Genomic DNA, 19,137 nt, shown 5'->3' with positions numbered 1-19,137 from the left:
TCCTTAAGATTTTAGAGCGGGTTTGTCAGTCCCTCTAGGTTTCCACCCTGATCCCCAAACTTACACCCCTTTTCACGATGCGGTGGGCATGCAGGGTTGCAGGCTGCTCCTTAACTATGGAAGCAAATCAATAGCAGCTGAATGCCATCTGCTTCGGGCCGCAGAACAGAACCAAAGTGTACGCCATGCATCTTCCCTTATTGAAAGGTTATTTTATGCAAGTAAACAATTCATCGTCGTCTTGCACGCTTGATGCTCATTTACCACTTTGATCAATAAAATATGCAAAACAACAAAAAAATTGAATCCTAAGAGTAGTTCTGATGCCAGCGTGATAGTTAATCAATACCCGGCCTCTGTTCACTAGGGCAAGAGGTGGGGGGATTTGTATTGTAACCTGTGAAATCCAGAGTAGGAGACAGGGCGTGCTCAGAGGAGACTGTTTTCAGAAGGAGAAACATTATGTTTACCTTATAGATTAAAGAGGAGAACAGATTCTCATTGAATTAAATCAAATCAGTAACATCAACAGGCTTGAATGTTACTGATTCAAGCCAGGACTTTGCAATGCACCAGAAAAAGTCATTTGGGTTGATACGCCTTTTAGAATCTCCGAGGCACATACAGGATGAGCTCTCTGACAGGGACCCTTGGACAGCAAGCCTTGGCTCTTCCTAAACTGGCTCTTATTAAGTCTTGCTTTTCAATGTATTCATGTATCAGGTGAGCTCAGTTTTTCTTCTAAAAACAAACTGCCATGGGGATTCCTTGTGCACGGTGTTTCTTTTCATCCTACCACAAGCTGCCTTATTATAGGAAACCTCTAGACAATTGATTCAGGCAGAATATTTTTCTCCCAACAAAGAAAACTATATCGTCTTATAAATGCTACTGTATAAAAAGCCTTTGATTCAAGACTGTTTCCTAACTAAATACCAAGTGTTGAAAAAAAAAAAAAAGCCTTGGAAGGTTATCATTTTAACCAGCTCTGGCTGAAGTGTGAATTTTAGCATAGCATGGGAATAAAAAAATAAGATGAATCTGGTATCTTTCTAAAATCTAAAAAGCAATTTATGAGAAAGAAAAACATTGCCTGAGGAAATAGGAATTACCCTAGCAAAGATGATTGTGTTTTCAGCATGTTTTCAGGTTTTCTATATACTATAAAATGACAAGAATTACCAATTAATCAAATACTCTTTAGTTTTGCAGAGTTATTACAACAGTTTAAAAACCTAACTTTTTTATTTCTTACCCTCATCTACTGAATTCCTCAGTTGCATATAGTCTGTGACATTAGATGTAACTGGTGTTATCCAATACACTTATTTTGTTCTATTTTTTCATGTGTAAACGTCAGATCACTATTAAAGATCTAAATGACATATGGGGAAAGTGAGTAATGCTGTTTACCGTATAAAAGGAAGAAACACAAATCTTTATGGGATATCTTTGATGCGATGAAAAGGAAACAATTAAATGTCCTACCAAATTTCTATCAAGACTTTTTTTTACAGCTATTTCTCATCAAAGACCATTACAAATACTTTTCTTTACAATGTTTACTTGAGACTGAATTCTTGCCAAAGATCTCCACTGTGAAACAATCTAAATTATGTAACATTGGTTATGGGAAGTAATTTCCTTCTGCTATCCCTGGCTTCAGACAATAGAACTCAAATTCTAGCTATTATTTCAAAATTTTCTTCCTCAAACAGGATCTAATCATCTACTCATATTTTTAAAAATAAAAATCCCACTCCATATACATTACCGTTTGAATATTTATTAAAGTCCAGTAACTGTGATGACATTAAGAACACCAGCATGACTATAGAAGGACAGTGGCTTTGAGTCAATGACCCAACCCGTGGTAAGGGTATAATTTAAAGGCAGAAATTTCCAGTGCATGCACCGTTAGCCACAGTGAACCTGTTACTGCTCTAAAGGGAATTGTTTGCCTCTTATTAGATTTTCTACAGCACAGCCATAAGTGATAAATGTACTGCTGTACTCACTGTCAAGTTAATCAATGCTGCCAAAGTTTTGTTGACCTAACAGTAATCCATAAAGTGAACAGCATTTTCTCCATCCCTATGACATCTCAGTCCACAGAAGGACTACGAATCCAAAAGTAGCTTCACATAAAAAAGAGTTGGAGTGGTGGGAGGGACTGGAGCCGGAGAGGGCTGATAGGATAGACAGATAGGGTGATTTTCAAACTGAGTAGGGATGATGGCTCCCCATCTTATTTTTTTAAAAAAGCATTTGCGATCATAAGCACACATACACAATTCCATTCTGATATTTAAAATCCTAATAAATGAATAACTCTCCTGATGAGTAATAATTTCTTCCAGAAGGCCCCTCTCTCACCTCAAAGCACAATGCATAAACAAACAATAAAACACCCAAACCTTTAAGGATCTCGAAGCCTGGAAGCCACTCCTAACACATGACCTCTGCCTGTCTACAGTTCAGTGCCCTGATCAAATGCAGCACAGGGCTCCCATAATAAGAACGGTAATATGGACAAGGAAAAAAAGCCCCAAATTTTGTATCACTGTACATCAGAGCATATGAAAGACACAGTTATTAGAATGGAGAAAAGAGAGGAAACAAGAAGAGAGGAAAAGCTGCCTTGCAAACAAACCACTGCCATGCTTTCACAAGCAATTATAGGCATATGAAATATGAATTGCAATTGATTTTTCTTCTTAGGGTCACTATGCTCTGTGTTTTACGCACTCCAGGCATTTATTTGGGCAGCAAGCTGACAAGTTTTGTAGAATGACCTGAGCAGCATAATCTTGGCTCAGTCACGAGTACTTCATTGTGGCGTCTCATCCTTGACATCTGTCCCTCCCAAAAACTTACTGGCAAGGGATTCCTCAATAGAGACATGGAACAATGCAATTACTGGCGTAAAGGGCTGGCAGAACCTGACCAGGGGATGCTTAGCAACCTTGTGTGTGCCAGTGAAAAATAAACAGCATCAATCTAAAGAGTGACTGTCATCCTCGCAGGTCAGTCTATTGATAGCACGGCAGGGCTACTAAACACATGTGATGTAGTCTGCCAATCAAAAGAGGAACAGTAGAAAGTTAGGTTTATGAGAAGAAATAATACAGATTCCTTAAACGGTCTGTAAAAACTACAAGCATGAAAAGATAAGACCTTCTATTTGCCTGGTTTTTTTTTGTAACTTGGACTAATGATAAGATTTTTCCCATCTGGGTTTTACAGAGCTCTGAATTGTAAATGTTACAGATTATAAAACAGAGAATTACTTGTTATTTTTTTAATCCTTGGAGAATTCCACATATTTCTTCCTGTATGAGTAAGCATTCTTTTATTATTTAAAGATTTATTTATTTATGCATACAAGAGCTGGGGTACAGGCCATGGATGCAGGGGGGTGAGAGGATTCACCAGAGACAGAGCGGAGAACAGAACAGGCAGATTGACTGAAATACACTGCTGAGAGGAGCAGTGGGTGAGACAGGAGAGGTCTGCTTCACCAATGTGGGAGTCTCTCTGGCCGGCCAGGGATCAAACTCATGCTGGAGTCTGCAGACTGCCTCATAGTCTGCAGACTCCCTTGAGCCACCAGGGAGGTCCATGAGTATGCATTCTAATACATTTTAACCAATTCCCTTATCATTGGGCAATTTTTATAATTATATTGCAAAGAAATTTGCAATTAAAATGCCTTATATACAGCATAGCCCAATTAAGCAAGAATAACTGTTACATAAATTCACAGATTGGAAATTCGAAAAATTGCTTTTCCAAAAAGTTGCCACAATTGGCAGTGTCCTCAAGGGTATATGGGCATGTTTAGCTCTTAATGTTTTGTTTTAATCTTTGTACATCTATAGGTAAAAGTGTTATTACATTTAAATTCACTGTATTGTAATAGAGAAGTATCTTTTTTTCTTGTGCACTCATCACTGACAACTACATTTTAAGGAGTGGAGTCTGCCCATTTTGCAATAGAATTGTCTTCCTCCTGCTGACTTATAAAAGTTTTTTGTATATCGTGGCAGTTAGATCTTTGTCACATGTACTACGCGTTTTTTAGTTCATTTGTCTTTTGATTTGAAAGTATGGTAACCTTTTTGTGGTATAGAGATTAACATTATTTATTCCACCAAATTTTAAATGTTACACTATGTATCAATACAGAAATGTCACTGTGAATATACAGAACATGACAGCATGAAATATTGCAAAGGGAAAGTCAACACTTCTTATATTTGAATATGTTCTTAATTACCAGAGAGGGACAAAAATAAAAGAAATTAGAATACCAGATATTGAGGGATGCCCAGGTGGGTGACAAACAGGAGTGATGACTTAGTGTAGAAAAGATCAGTACCCCAAGAGCTATAGCAGAAGGTAAAATGTGATGAGATGATAGTCAACTAAAGTAACTTAGAGCATTGGGGAAATAGCACCTGGATGTAGCGAGACAAGAAAGGTCCCATGAAAGAGGGGGAATGGGAAATGCATCTTCTAAGATGCTTTGGGAAAGAGATGAGAAAAGGGGACGTACCAGCACAGAGTAAGGTAACACAGACACCAAGACAGGGGACAGCTGGTAAGCTAACATGCCGGCAATTAAGGTACATGTAGAACAGCAATTAAGGTACATAAGCTAGAGTTGCAAACACCAGGTCTAGGAATATCACAAATCAATACCTGACAAGGAACCATGAAGTAATTTTTGGTAGGTGGGGATCATGATTAGCAATGATGCTGAGAAGGCATCTCAACCCAGAATCCACTCAGGGTGAACCAGAACAGCCAGCACTAGTAAGGACGCTGCCATGATGAATTTAGAGACAGGATGCAAAGCACTAAGCATGGATGCTGACAGTGGGAGATGAAGAAAGTACTCCTTTGACTAACCACGAATAGCTTCCATGGCACGGTCATGGGGATAGTTTACTGAACAGAGTGATTGTATAAAGGAACCTAAGATTGGCACAGATTTTTCCAAAATAGTATGGGAGAGGCTCTGCAGAGAAAGTCTCCAACAGGAAGTGATAAGGCTAAGAAGAGTAATACCTGAAATAAGTCCCAAGAGCATCCTGGGGCTGAGTATGAGAACATTGGGAAGGTCTCAGTAGGGCTCAAGACAACCAGGGTTAGTATCCCATGGTGAATAGTTAAATCAGTACCAGAGACTGATGATCAGAGTTCTATGATAGCCTTTTCTGTGATGTTGTTGCCTTACTCTGTGCAAGGTGAAAACCCTCTTGCCAAGGAAAAAGAGAAAGATCAGTATATTTATTTATCTGCCACATGAAAGATACTCTGAGACAAGAGATAATGGCAGGTCATCTCAAATCACTACAAGGGTAGGGAAACAGAAGAATTGGGACAGAAGTCACAATTTCCACTGAGGAAACAATCATCCTCTATGGAAAAAGTCAAACTCTTTTAAGAACCCAAACCCGTTGTGTAAATCTAGTCAAGAAAATGCAGAGAAGGCAAAAATGGGGGATGTTTTCAAGAGCGTTCAACTTTCTATGGACCTTAACTACATAGTCACAACTGGAATTCACTCTGGATTCAAGTACGTGGAGGTGAGGTTCCTCATCTAGCCAGAAAATAACCTGCAACTGACCCCCATGAGCAAGATGGTAGTTTGTCAAATTCAGACTTGAGAAAGGCTTTTTAAAACAAAGATGCTTGTAAACAGAACCTTTTATTTAATAAATTAATAAAAATAACTACCACAGGAAGAACACTAAAAAAAAAAAAATCTAAACACAGGTATTTACTTTTTAAAAATTTTTTTAATTTAAATTTTATTTTTATATTCCCCATACAATTACAACTCCCTTATTTTGACCCCAATCACTCCTTTCCCGGCCCCCCATAGAGTGTCTCTGGTTCACAGTTGTTCGTTGATTTTGATATTTTTTTCCTTATAGTTATTCTTTTTCCTGGTCCCTTATTTAAGTTTTCTAGATTCCTGCTATGAGTGAGACCATCCGGGATTTTTCTTTTTCTTTCTGGCTTATTTCGCTGAGCATGATCCCTTCCAGTGGTATTTACTTTTAAATATCTAAATCAAATGTAATTTAACACTTGATTAACATTAAATTTAAATAAATTTAAGTACTTACTTTAAATACTATGCATCCAGCCTACTTAATTACTGAAAACACACCAGTATGATGAACAAACCAGGGGTTTCTACCAAAGACACGGTGGGATCTTTAAGCTGTGTATCCCCAAATTTTTCCCCATACCACCTCTCAAATGAAAAAGGGTTGAGTCCTAACCCTAATAGAACATTTAAATACACATCATATAAAAGTGCTACTACATCATTTGTTATTATAAAACATACACAAATGGACACTTTGAAACAATATAAAGATGAATAGTATTTCTCATGTATTTTTATACTGTTTTTATCAACGATGCAAAAAACATTTCTGCTCTTGTTAAAAATGACAATGATATTTTAATGTGAGAATAACAGAACTACGCTCCCTGAGGCTGAACCACAGTCTTGTTCTTTACTGAGTTGAAGAGGGAATGAAAATTCCACTTACTTCATAAATACTTGGTTTAAATCACAGCCTCGGTTGAAAATATCTCACGACGACAAGTAAATCCAATGGCTACGCTCACTAAATCATAATCCCAATGTTTCTACTTCCATCTTCCAATAACAAAAAGACTTTTGAAGGAGATTTTGCCAGGAAATTCCCTTCTTCCTTGAAGCCACACAGTTGTTCTCACAAAGCTGGAAAATGTTATACTGGGGGAAAATTTATATCCAATACCCACAGAAATTTCTTGTGAAAGGGGGCCTCCCCTGGTGGTGCAGGCGGTTGAGCGCTGCACTGTGAAGCTGCTGCAGCCTCGGCAGCACGGGTTCGATCTCGGCTGGCCGGTGAGGGCCCCACATGGCAAACCAGACCTCTCCCGCTCTGCCCGCTACTCCCCTCAGCAGTGTATTTCATCAGTCTGCCTGTTGTGTTCCCTGCTTTGTCTCTAGTGAATCCTCTCACCCCCAGGCCTGTACCCCAGTTCTTGTATAAATAAATAAATCTTAAAAAAAAAAAAAGAAATTTCTTGTGAAAGGTATTTTTGAGCAGGCTAAAAGATTCTGTTCCCAAATTTTAAGGGGAGTGAGATTTTTAGGTCACACACATTCATTCTGGTAGCAAAACCTCATATTGATAGAAACTTTTTCAAATAACCATCTTTCAGATGCCCTTCCCTGGCTTGTGTTCTTTCACAAGCCACTTGCTTTCCACATTCTGTGTTATCAGGACCTTCCAAGGGAAGGACGCTGTGGGGTGAGGGCCCGGTTGGGGGAGGCCGCAAAGAAGTTGCTAGAATCAGAGCAGCTCCGCCCTATGCCACCATCTTCTTCTTCCCTAGGCACCTGGCCAACATTTCCTGCTTTTGTCTTTAATCTGTGGCTCTTTGCAGGAGTCCTGTCAAGCCACTGCGCTTCCTGTGAGTTTACTTGAAAGCAAAGAACACAGCCCATAAACCCGCCTCACCAGGCACAGTGGCGACAGTGGGTATCACAATGCAGGCAGGGGCTGGGTGCGCGCACCCCCGCTTCATGCCCCCCCAAACATTCCCACCCTGTACTTTTCAAATCATCTCTGACCAGCAGGTTATTTAAAACAAAAATTCAAGGTTTGCCTGCTGGTTGCTATTATTCTGTCTCCAGAGGAAAATTGAGGACTTGGCATGTCGTCCTACGTGGAATGGCCCATATTTGGGCAAACTGACACCAATAACCCAATGAGGCTGCTGAGCTAGGCTTGTGGTGAGGACTAGGAAATAATAAATGTCAAGTACCATGCGCAGTATCTGGTGCAGAACAGGTCCTTACAGGACACTTATTTTATGAATGAATGACAAAGTGAGTGGGAGGATTAAATATTCCATCAGCATTTCCCAGAGGCTGTATTTTGCATCATCTGCCCTATATGCGCCCGGTGCCATTTTATTTTATTTTTAAAGATTTATTTATTTTATTTATACAAGCACTGGGCATGGTCAGAAGCGCGGGAGGGTGAGAGAATTCACCAGAGCCAGAGCGGGGAGCAGAGCAGGCAGAAGGACCGAAGTACACTGCTGAGGGGAGCAGCGGGCGGCAGGAGAGGTCTGCGCACCATGTGGGACCCTCCTCTGGTGGCCGGGGAGCAGCGGGGGATCGAACCGGCGCTGCAGAGGCCGCGGGCAGCTTCGCAACCCAGCGTTCAACCGCTGCGTGACCGGGGAGGCCCCGCTGGTGCCATTTTAAATTAGTCATGGTTTTGGCTGAATTGGTGAGATGGTTCCTAAAAGACTAATTTCTAATTTAATATTCATGGCTAAATAATTAAGATTAGGCATTAATCCTAGGACTCCCTGGAGTCCTAGAGATATGCTGGAGTATGAGAAAAATGAGAACCAAACATAATTGCCAAATATGGCCCAGATCCAAGGGAAAAAATATGGCTGTTTTTTGTGGTATGCCTATTTAATTCATGAATTGGATGGGGCTTTGTGTATATTAACTCACGTGGTCCTCATGAGGTTTTTTTTTTTTTTTAAACTCTCCCTTTACAGAAAAGGCAGCCAGTGCTCAGAGAAGTTAATTAACTATCCTGACATGTACAGCAGTAAGTGAAGGTTTAGGCTCTGAACCCACACCATCCATACGAGGCCACCCTGTCTGTTCCTGCCCTCCACTGTTGTCCCGCCAGCTTTCTCTAAATCCTGGGGTCAGATACACCCAGGGGCTCTATCTGGCCTGCTGCCTGCCTTTAGGAAGTTTTACTGGAATACAGCTCCTCTCTAGCTTATAGATCATCCATGCCAGCTCTCACACCGCGGTGGCTGAGGAAAGTAGTTCTGCAGAGATCTACGGCCTACAGTATTTACTACCTGGTCTTCTATGGAAAGACTTTGTTCACGCCTCCCCAGTGTAGACACTCGTCTTTGTGGCCCTATCCCTGCCTGTCAGAGGATTATACACATTTCTCCTGTAATTTATTCACTTTCCTCTTTCCAAATTCCAGGGCCTACTTTGATGCACAACATAGCCAAAGTCCTTGTGACATAACTTGAGGTTTTGAAAGCAGAATTGAGCTAGGTACTAAAAATATCAAGCAATATGATAACACTTAATCGATGTTCCTTTCCTACTGGCCAGAAGGCACAAGTGGCACCGGTACCATGCCAGAAATAGCCAAAAATCATTAATAATGTTGGTTCACCTTACCTATTCTAAGAAATGTGGAACTAACTGCTCTCAATTAATCTGCTCCATCCTTTGATCACTTATTTATCAGATGGGGAAAGATAGATTTAAGAGCGCTGGCTTGAAACAGGTTCTTAATTGGAAACATCACCGCATTTAGCTCACTTTGTACTCCAGCAATTAAGAACAATTTGGAAAAGTGTTGTTGATTTTTTTTTTTTTTAGACTATTGTCTCCTTGATTAGATTTCCGAAGGCCCGGACAAAACAAATGACAATACTAGCTAGCACTATTGGTACAAATAAAAGCCCAACAGCCAGATTACTTACCATGAGAGATGTGAGCCTTCCTCATCCATTTGGTCCGTGTCTTACATTTATTTCCCTGCATCCTGTCTCTTGTGTAGGTAAGTGGCAATACCTCTTATAAAAGGCATCATTTTACACCCACCTTTACACAATTATCTTTTCTCCAAATAAGCCAAATCAACAGAAGAAATTATTTTTCTTGATTAAGCACTCACATTTCTCTCGGGAGGGAACAAAACAAACAATTAATCTTTCCTTATTTGTTCTCAGAAGTCCCTGCCTCCTTAAACGCAGGCTATCCAGGTACCTGTGGCAGCCAGTCGGCAGCAATTAGGCCTGAGTGGAAAATGAATGGACTCTGGGCTGAGGGCCTAATCTGCTGGGAGTCCGTGTGAGAGTGCAAGGTTACACGAGGAAAATTCCCTTGTTGTCGGAACACTGTTCAAAATTACCACCTGACTTCAGCATAATGAACCAGGCTTGGGAATTTATATGAACTAAGTAATTGGAAAGAATTAGCAAGAGATATGTACATTAATCTTTACCAGTTACCCAGTGTTTAATGAAATTAAGGGGCTGGTGCTCATTCTGGCCTTGCTTAGTGTGCACACTCTCTACTTCACCTGTGGAACAGGGCCGAGGTGCCATATGAAGAATTAAAAGAAACACACAAACAATACCAGCTCTAAGGGGGAAACGAGAAACAGTGAAGTAACATATAACATTAAGTAAAATAGAACAAATTGATAGGACAGACTACTAAGGAGCCTTTACTAATATTGTTTTTAAAAAAGCGTCATCTATTAGAGAAGATACCGAAATATGTATGGATGAAAATAGGGTATCTGGGGCTTTTTTTTTCGCAAATCTGGGAAAATAGGGAAAAAATAGGGCATCTGGGAGATGGGGTAAGTGTGAAAATATACCTGAGAAAATACTGTCCAGAGCTGATAACTGCTGAAGATGCATGGTGGGAATCTGGAATTTCATTATATTATTCTGTCCACTTTTTATATGTTGAAAATTTCCTTGAAAAAATTTTTTTAAGATTTATTTAAGATTTTTTTTAAGATTTATTTATTTATTTTTTAAAGATTTATTTATTTATACACACAAGAACTGGGGTACAAGACAGAGGTGTGGGGTGGTGAGAGGATTCACCAGAGACAGAGCGGGGAACAGAACAGGCAGACTGACTGAAATACACTGCTGAGGGGAGCAGCAGGTGAGACAGGAGAGGTCTGCTGCGCCATGTGGGTAGCTCCCTGGCCAGCCAGGGATTGAACTTGTGCTGCAGAGGCTGAAGACAGCTTCATAGGTTGCATCTTAACCTCTTGCACCACCAGGGAGGCCCCTTTGACTAATAAGTTATTTGGGAAAAAAAAGACTTGTCTTAGAGAAATATTTCACACACAGTGTTTGTCATATGGTTTTCCATTAAAGAAGAGTTTATGAAGCATTATAGAAAACATACATTTAAATGCCATGTAGAATACACCTGGGAAAAAGCCTAAGGGAGCCTACTGTGATGTCCGCCAGGGCTGTTATCTAACCTTGATGTTATCATCATGGGGGGTCAAATGACTACTTGCTGGGGGTGGGGGTGCCATACACTATAGGGTGGTTAGCAACACCCCTGACCTCCACTCTCTAGACGGTAGTAGCACCCTGTCCTCAGCCATGACAACCAAAAATTATCTCTACGCCCCACCAAACATTCCCTGTGAGGGACAACTGCTCTCGTTTTAGAACCAGGGGTCTAGGTGGAAGAATTATCGCAAATGATTTTTGTTCTTAATGTTTTTCAAAGGTGTTAAATATGCATATATGTATAAATCAGAATAGCAAAGTTACTGTTTGGCTAAAAACATATAAGCCCATGAGAAGAGAAACCTCGATGCCGATGAGGAGATAAAGAACTTATACTGGAAAATAAATGTGCATGCAGTGGGGCTCATCCTCTGACTAAGCTGGAGTCATCAAGCTGAAAGGGAACCTCACTAGCTGTGACAGTTCTTTTAAAAGTCGTGAGTCCTACTCCCTCCTCCCCATGCCCCCGTAGTGAGTCTTCGGTTTATAGTTGCTTGTGGGAATTGTATGGGGTCATAACCAAGATGAAAATGCATACATTGTGCAAAAATGAAAAATGATGTAAAAAATATATAAAGTAAAAAAATGAAAAAAAAACTATTCAATGAAAAAAAAACCTATTAAATAAAAAAAAAAAAACTATTACTGAAAAAAAAACCTCATGAGTCCATCACACACAGATCAAATCAATTAAAAGTACCTGAAGAATAATGGCAGGCTTCCTAAAATCTCTGAATGCAGAGATTCAAGCCCATTATAACCACATTGAAGGAACTGATATTCATAGAAATATCATGCCAGCTGAGGGTGTTATCACACAAAACCATCTATGGTTTAAGAGAAATTTGAAGATGAAGAAAAAGTAGTGTGTGCTCTCCCCTCCTCTCTGCACACAGGAGACAGCGACACTGACTACCTGTTCCCAGCTCTCAGTTGGCTTTCCAGAAAGGAGTCCAGGTCTGTGTGCTGTCAGCACAGACCTCATGGTCCACTTTCTAGGAGCACTGGCCGTGAGCCCTGCCAACAGCACAGCCAGCTTCACACGAGGACATGACCTACAACATTCATCTTATTAACATGAGCTCTAGTTTAGGACATGGATCCTCAGCTAATGGTGACTGAGAGTATTTTTTTTAAATTGCTAGAGACTGTCAAACAAGACGGTCAACAACAGCTAATTAATAAGTTGAAAACTCCCTAGGTTTTAAGTGTTAGACAAAGCCAAGGCTTGAGGACCACGGTGCACTAGAGTGCAAGTCCATTGCATTCCCTTCTTTCACACAGATGCCCCGTCATGAAATCATAACCATCTGGGGGTTCATAAAGCTTTGCAAATTGTCACCATTGCTGAACGCACCTCCACTGACCTCTGTGATTTCTGATGTCCTTCTGTCAGGCTTCTCCTGGCTCACCTACCCAGGTTGAGCAAGAATGCATTATCTGAATTTTTTAAGTACTGGCTTAATTTATTTTCTTGGATGGAAAGTGGATTGTTTTCTTTAACGAAATAATATATAAGGTTGGGTTCAAATATTTGAAAGTTGATCCTGCATGAAAAATTATTTAAAATCAAGTATGTGTCATTCTGAGATCCATGTGAAGCAGGCAAATCACTGAGAAAAATAAACTGCATTGAAATTAGGTAGCACAATTCTCCACAATTAAAACACAAACCTTTACAATATATAATGAGAAGAAAGACCACACGCTGTCCCATGTAATTATTTGTAGCCTTCAAAAAGTGTGTCCAGCTCAGCACAAGAAAGTCTTAGAGAACTACCATAAACCTAAGACACTGTAGGTCACTGCCTACAACAATTAAATTTAGAAAACAGAGTCATCTAAAGTTTTTCCTCCTTCCAATTTTGTCTGTTGTTTCACCAATTATGATCACAATTTTGCCTGCCAAATTCTGGATAAGTGGTTGGGAAAAACCACTGTAGGAAAAACCACCAGTGAAAGGAGGTTCCAGGCTTTCTGGCCGGACACAACAAAAACATGTATGCAGAACAGAAGCTGAAAACACTTGCTAGCAATGATGGATTTAAGTTATTAACAGATCAAAAAGAGATGGATGGTGGTTTGCTTTTCTTAATCTACATCATCATCTAGATCTATTTAAAGATACGTGCTACACTAACAAACTTGGTTAAGGTTTCGATAAAATCAGTAAAAATAATCTGCTCCGTTACATTGAGTCTGTATCGATCAATAAAATCACTTGTACAAGGAAAGTACTGTTAAGTACTGACAATCCCAGCCATTAATATTATTTAACACACTGTTCACAATCTTTAACGAGAACAAAGAACAGTTTGTCTCATGTTATAAGCGGGACTTTCATAGATTCTATTACTTCTATAGGCTTCGCCGGTGATTTTAGGAAGTTCCAATTGGACATCCCCATTCACTGGCCCCCTGGCCCACTCCTGAGCATACATAAAGGTCTTGGTCTTTCCTTTTGTTGCAGTTTAAGGGATTTCCCTAGTAAGAAGTGAAGCTGCCATTATATCACTTCTTAGTCTGTTAAGTAAACTCAAAATCCTAGGGACCTGAGCTGTTGGCAAGCAGAATAGCACAGGCCTTCTGAGCTACGTCTGCACCAACTCAGCTTTATCGGGGCCTTTTCCTCATCCGGGGCGGATGGAGGAGAAAATTTCATGAGTCTCCACCAGAGATGGATGGCTAGAGACAAAAATGCTTGTGTATGACTTCAGAGCATGAAAACAGAAGGTGGAGGGAAAAGGATAAAGATATTTTACAGAGGGAGGAAATTTTTTTCTCCCCTTTACAGGTACCTAAGATTATATGTGTGGAAATGGTGTGAAAACTCCTCTCAAAGTAAGACTGACTTAGGGAGAACTATAATTCTAAGATCTTAATTAGAAACCTGCTGTTCTAAGTGTATCCTTCGCAGTTTTGACTTCACAGTCCCCACAGTTTATGGTGTGTAGTGGTTTGCAATTTTGCTGAGATGAGCAAAATCATGAAGACCTGAATCTTAGTTCTCTTTCATGTAGGCAGTTGCTCTCAGATAAAGTATGCTTACCCTGTAATCCTCAGGGTGATTAAAAAGCAAAAACCAAAAATTGTTGGGGATCTGCATAGAAAAGCTCCCTCAACAAAACCCAAATACTAATTGCTAGTATTTTTTAAAAGATAAAGAAAAGATGAAAATGAATGCCTGAGAAATGGCTCTGGGCCACACAACTGACATTGTAGGTAATTTCAGAGCAAAATGTCAGACTCGTAAATGGTTGACAGTCACGAGAAGTAAATCCACATATACAATGTCGTCTGAAAGTACTACAAGTGAGGCAGATTTCTTAACTCCACTGGACTTTGGACCTCAGTTTCTCCATCTCTAAAATAAAAGGGAAGGTGGGCCTATTTTAGGAAATGTGGGCACTGCACATGGTCCAGAATGTATGAGCTGTTCCTTGGACAAGAGGAGAAGCTGCTTTTCTGGCCCTCTTAAGAGCTAAGCCACAGGCCTCCCCAGTGGCTCAGAGTGCAGCACTGTGAAGTTGTCCACAGCCTTTGTAGCACAGGTTTGATTCCCGGCCGGCCAAGGAGATTCTCACATGGCGCAGACCTCTCCTGTCTCGCCCGCTGCTCCCCTCAGCAGTGTATTTCAGTTGATCTGCCTGTTCTGTTCCCCACTCTGTCTCTGGTGAATCCTCTCACGACCCCCACCCCGTGCCTCTGGCCTGTACCCCAGCTCTTGTATAAATAAAATAAACCTTAAAAAAAAAAAAAAGAGCAAAGCCATCATGTTTCATGGGTAATCACGAATATAACTGCAGGCAGGAGGCATAAATTTCCTGTGAGCTTTAAGACACCATCACCTTGTGGGATTAATACTATCTCAGAACCAGAACCTGAAATTTTCTCCAGTTCATGCTGAGATGGGATAGCTTCAGGATGGTGCCGACTGAGAGAATCTAGGGGCACTGACACCTGGGGTTTAGATTGGTTCTGAAGGTCCACAGGAGTCAGATAGGTGAGCATGTCTAACTTCTAAAGCAACTTAAATCATAGGATACAGCAATTCCATTCCTAGTAATCTACCCAAAGAACACAAAAACACTAATTAGAAAGGAAACCTGCACTCCTGTGTTTACTGCAGCACTATTCACAATAGCCAAGATATGGAAGCAACCCAAATACCCCCAAACAGAGGAATAAATCAAGAAGATGTGGTGTATATACATGATAGAATACTACTCAGTGATCAAAAAATAAATAAACAAATAAACTCATGGCATTTGTGGCAATATGGATGGAAATGGAATGGATGATGCCAAGCAAAATGCATCAGAAGGAAAAAGATAAATATTGGATGATTTCACTTAGCTGTAGAAACAAGAGAAAGTGAACATACGGTCAGGAAAAAGACCAAACTTGCAAGCTGACCCTAGATCTGAGGCACACAGCACTGGAGAGTAGAGAGAGGGGTCAGGACTGGGGGTATGGGGGGAAGAGCATAAGGAACAGGGGAGCTGGATCATGGGGGCTGTGAGAGAAATATGGGGACCACACCTGAGGGGAGACATCAAATAATGTCAAAAAATTAACAACCGTGTAAGGCAATAAGTAAATTAATTAAAAAAATTAAAAACAACAAACACAAAACGTTATCAAGAAGTGATGATCAGGCCAGGGTTTTTGTTTCACTTGGGATGGATAAAGCCCTCCCATGCGTCTTTGCGTCTCTGTAGCTCCCACTGCCTGGGGACAGAATTGGGAAAAGGGAGGAGAGAACGCTCTCTGGAGCTCTTTGGGCACTTACGCAAGGGCAGACTGGATGTTAAATGTGCAGCAGGAAGCCAGCCCTCTCAGCCGTTCGGCCACATCTTTCAAGCCCTATTTCTGAGAATAGAAAAATTCTAAGCTCAATTTGAGAGTCACTGTAAACTCCCCTCTGCGCCAGATGATTTTACCCGCATATTTATATCCAAAGTACAAACAACTAAAAATGTTTACACGGAGTAGGAATGGAAGTCATGTGTCAAATACAATGGGAGGAAGACAGTAAAGCTTTCTTCAGGATTAAAGCTTGAAGATATACAATATCTCTGGAGAATCTGGTTTACAAATAACAGTGCATTATTTACATATTCCACTTAACTATAGAGAATAGACATTTTTACCCTTTGCATACAAAGTCTAAAGTCTCTTGTTTTTCGTTTTGTTTTGCTTTGGTTTGGTTTTGCTCTTCAGTATCGCCTGAAGCTCTGGAAGTCTCAAAGCCCCACAGTCTCCAGGAATAAGACCATACATTTTCCTATCATTTGTGGTCCTTGTTTCCTTTCATGCCTCTCTCCCAGTGAGAGGCAGTGTAGGAACCTTAACCATGTCCAAAAGCAGAAGAGCAAAAACAGGTAAGGGAGTCCCTCTTAGAGGTTCCCAGCCCGTCACCCCATATGTTAGCATTCCGATTTGAGCACTGTGAAGATCAGGCCAACTACAGGAGGCCATGAACATGCTCTTGGTATCTTTTTACGGGGAGACAGTCCTCTCAAGATATCACTAAGTACACATCTGTGGGGGTGATGTCTCAGCTTCTGATCACCAGGGACTTGGGTACCACCTCTCAGAAAAGCTCAGCAGAGGAAATAGTGGCCTGGCTTCATACAGTCCAGTACACAGGACAGCCCAGTACACAGACCAGGTCCCACTCTAGAGTTCATGCTGAAATGGGTGACAAAGATAATGAAGGAAGAACAGTCATGGTTGCCCATTTGTTTGATGTAACAAGTGTCAGATGGATATATGACCACAGCGACTTTGTAACTCTTAAGTGAAGTCTGGTTCCCCTCCTGGCCAAGCTCACTCCTGTCATACTCATGTGTCAGCCTCTCCAAGGACTCAGTGTCCTGCTGGATACAAGCCCTGGCCCCTCAGCTCTTGGCCTGCACAGAGCAACTCGGATGGTGATGGTCTCACTGAACATCCACCTGAGGCCTCTGGCCCTTTCTGTTTTGAAATTCAGAGAAGCTGACACTGCACCAAACTGTCCTTTGCTTTTTTTTTTTTTTTTTTTTTGCATGTTTTATTTATTTATTTGTTTGTTTGTTTGTTTATACATGCACTGGGTACAGTCAGAAGCGCGGGAGGGTGAGAGAATTCACCAGAGCCAGAGCCAGAGCGGGGAGCAGAGCAGGCAGAAGGACCGAAGTACACTGCTGCGGGGAGCAGCGGGCGGCAGGAGAGGTCTGCGCACCATGTGGGACCCTCTTCCGGTGGCCGGGGAGCAGCCGGGGATCGAACCGGCACCGCAGAGGCCGCGGGCAGCTTCGCAACCCAGCGCTCAACCGCTGCGCCACCGGGGAGGCCCTGTCCTTTGCTTTTTCTGTCACTTGGCAAAGAAAGTGCTTTCATCTTATCTTTCTGAGGCAATTCTGCTTGCTCCTCTCAGCTGCAAAACAAAAGACCACCCTAATGCATTCTTTTCAAAACACAGACATTCTGATTTTCACAGAATCTGGCACTTCCTGACCAGCAATTTTTACACACTCATTCTCAGTTTGATTCCCAAGAATGAAAATTCTGTTTCTCTGTCTCCCCAATAACCAACACCTGAAGGAAAAGCTATGAGGAAGTACAGGAAAACAAAAAACAAAACCAAAGTAAATTGTAGAATCATACTTAAAAAATTGGATACATCCTGTCCACATTAGTTTTTATCTTTCTATCGTTTTACCTTTCTACTCAATTTTTACTTCCTTCATCTATTTAAACAATTTTAAACACAACCTAATTAAAGCTAAAGAAGAAACCAACAACATATTTCTAATTTGAAACTTTAGAATGTTTGGTTGCTTGATATGTTTTTCCATCTTACCCATAAATTCTAAGAAAAATATTGAAATAGAATTACTTATTATACATTATATTAACTGAGGATCTAAACACATCTTACCTGTAAATATGTTTCCAAACCTTGTCTTCGTTGCTCCAAGACTTTTGGTACCCAGTTCCTCACATGTTTAGAAGGAATTTCTGGAGTTTTTATACATTTCTTAAGCTATAAAGGAAAAAAAAGTCTCTTGAATATAGCATTATTTGTGGCAAAAATAAAAGCCAATAAAAGAAAGTGAATACTGCTATCTCATAAGAAGATAGGAAAAGAAAACACTGAAATTTTGTCAAAAAGTTCTTCACTTAGCTGTCTTAAATTTTTGGTTTTTAGGATGTTTTGTCTTTGGCAATTGTTTCAATTGTTGATATTAGCTGGTATTTCAGGTTGGAATTAGTGTTTCTGAAAAACTAAAAGTTCCAGACATGAATTTATAAAAGAAGTAAAGCATTTTATATTTCCAGACATTGATTAATGCAATGATATGTGTTTGGACAAAGCACTTTTCTGATGAAAAATCTTTCTACATATTTTTTTCACATAAAAAAACAAAACAAAGCAGTTGTTTATAACCATCATCCCTGCAAATGCCACATGAACTAGACCACCCCATATGGAGAGTTTCTTGAAAGTTCTGAATAAAACTAATAGAAAGAACTAAAAAAAATAGAGACTGATCCTTTCAATATTCTTAACATTAGGACCAAATTCTGTTCATGAAAAGTGAATGATGGTTCTCGGCTAATCCCTTCTGGGCAGCAGTCTGAAGGGACGATATAAATAAAGAGAAATGCTATGGGTAGACACATCCTACCACATTCACATCCAGTGCCTGTGAATCTTACCTTACATGGTAAGGTACTTAGCATGTGAAACTAAACTAGGGATCTGCACAAGGGAAGATGATCCTAGATTTTTCAGGTGGGATCAACATATTCATAAGGATTATTCAAGAAGGCAGGAGGATCAGAGTCAGAGACTGGAAGATGCCAAGTGGCTGGGTGACTTCCAGAAGCTGGAAAAGGAGAGGGAATGGATTCCCCTCTGCAGCCTGTTGACACCTTGATTTTAGTCCAGTGACACTCACTTTTATTGCTGAGTGAGATAATCAAACTCCTACTTCTTTAAGACACCTAGTCAGG

At 40.5% G+C, this 19,137-nt stretch overlaps 1 protein-coding gene across 1 annotated transcript in view; it reads right to left on the bottom strand.

Moving 5' to 3' along the window:
* SNX24 (sorting nexin 24) overlaps positions 1-19,137 on the bottom strand; it is a gene marked incomplete at both ends in the record, with an annotated part of 128,141 nt that overhangs the window by 31,062 nt on the left and 77,942 nt on the right. Inside the window, one exon of the mRNA XM_084251658.1 lies at positions 18,059-18,163. Within this exon, the coding sequence (XP_084107784.1) occupies positions 18,059-18,163 (105 nt within the window). The remainder of the gene's footprint in view (positions 1-18,058; positions 18,164-19,137) is intronic.

Source organism: Talpa europaea, assembly GCF_964194135.1.
Source record: "Talpa europaea genome assembly, chromosome: 13".
NCBI lineage: Eukaryota > Metazoa > Chordata > Mammalia > Eulipotyphla > Talpidae > Talpa > Talpa europaea.
Note: the sequence above shows the minus strand (reverse complement) of the source record. Positions and strands in the feature narration are given on the sequence as shown.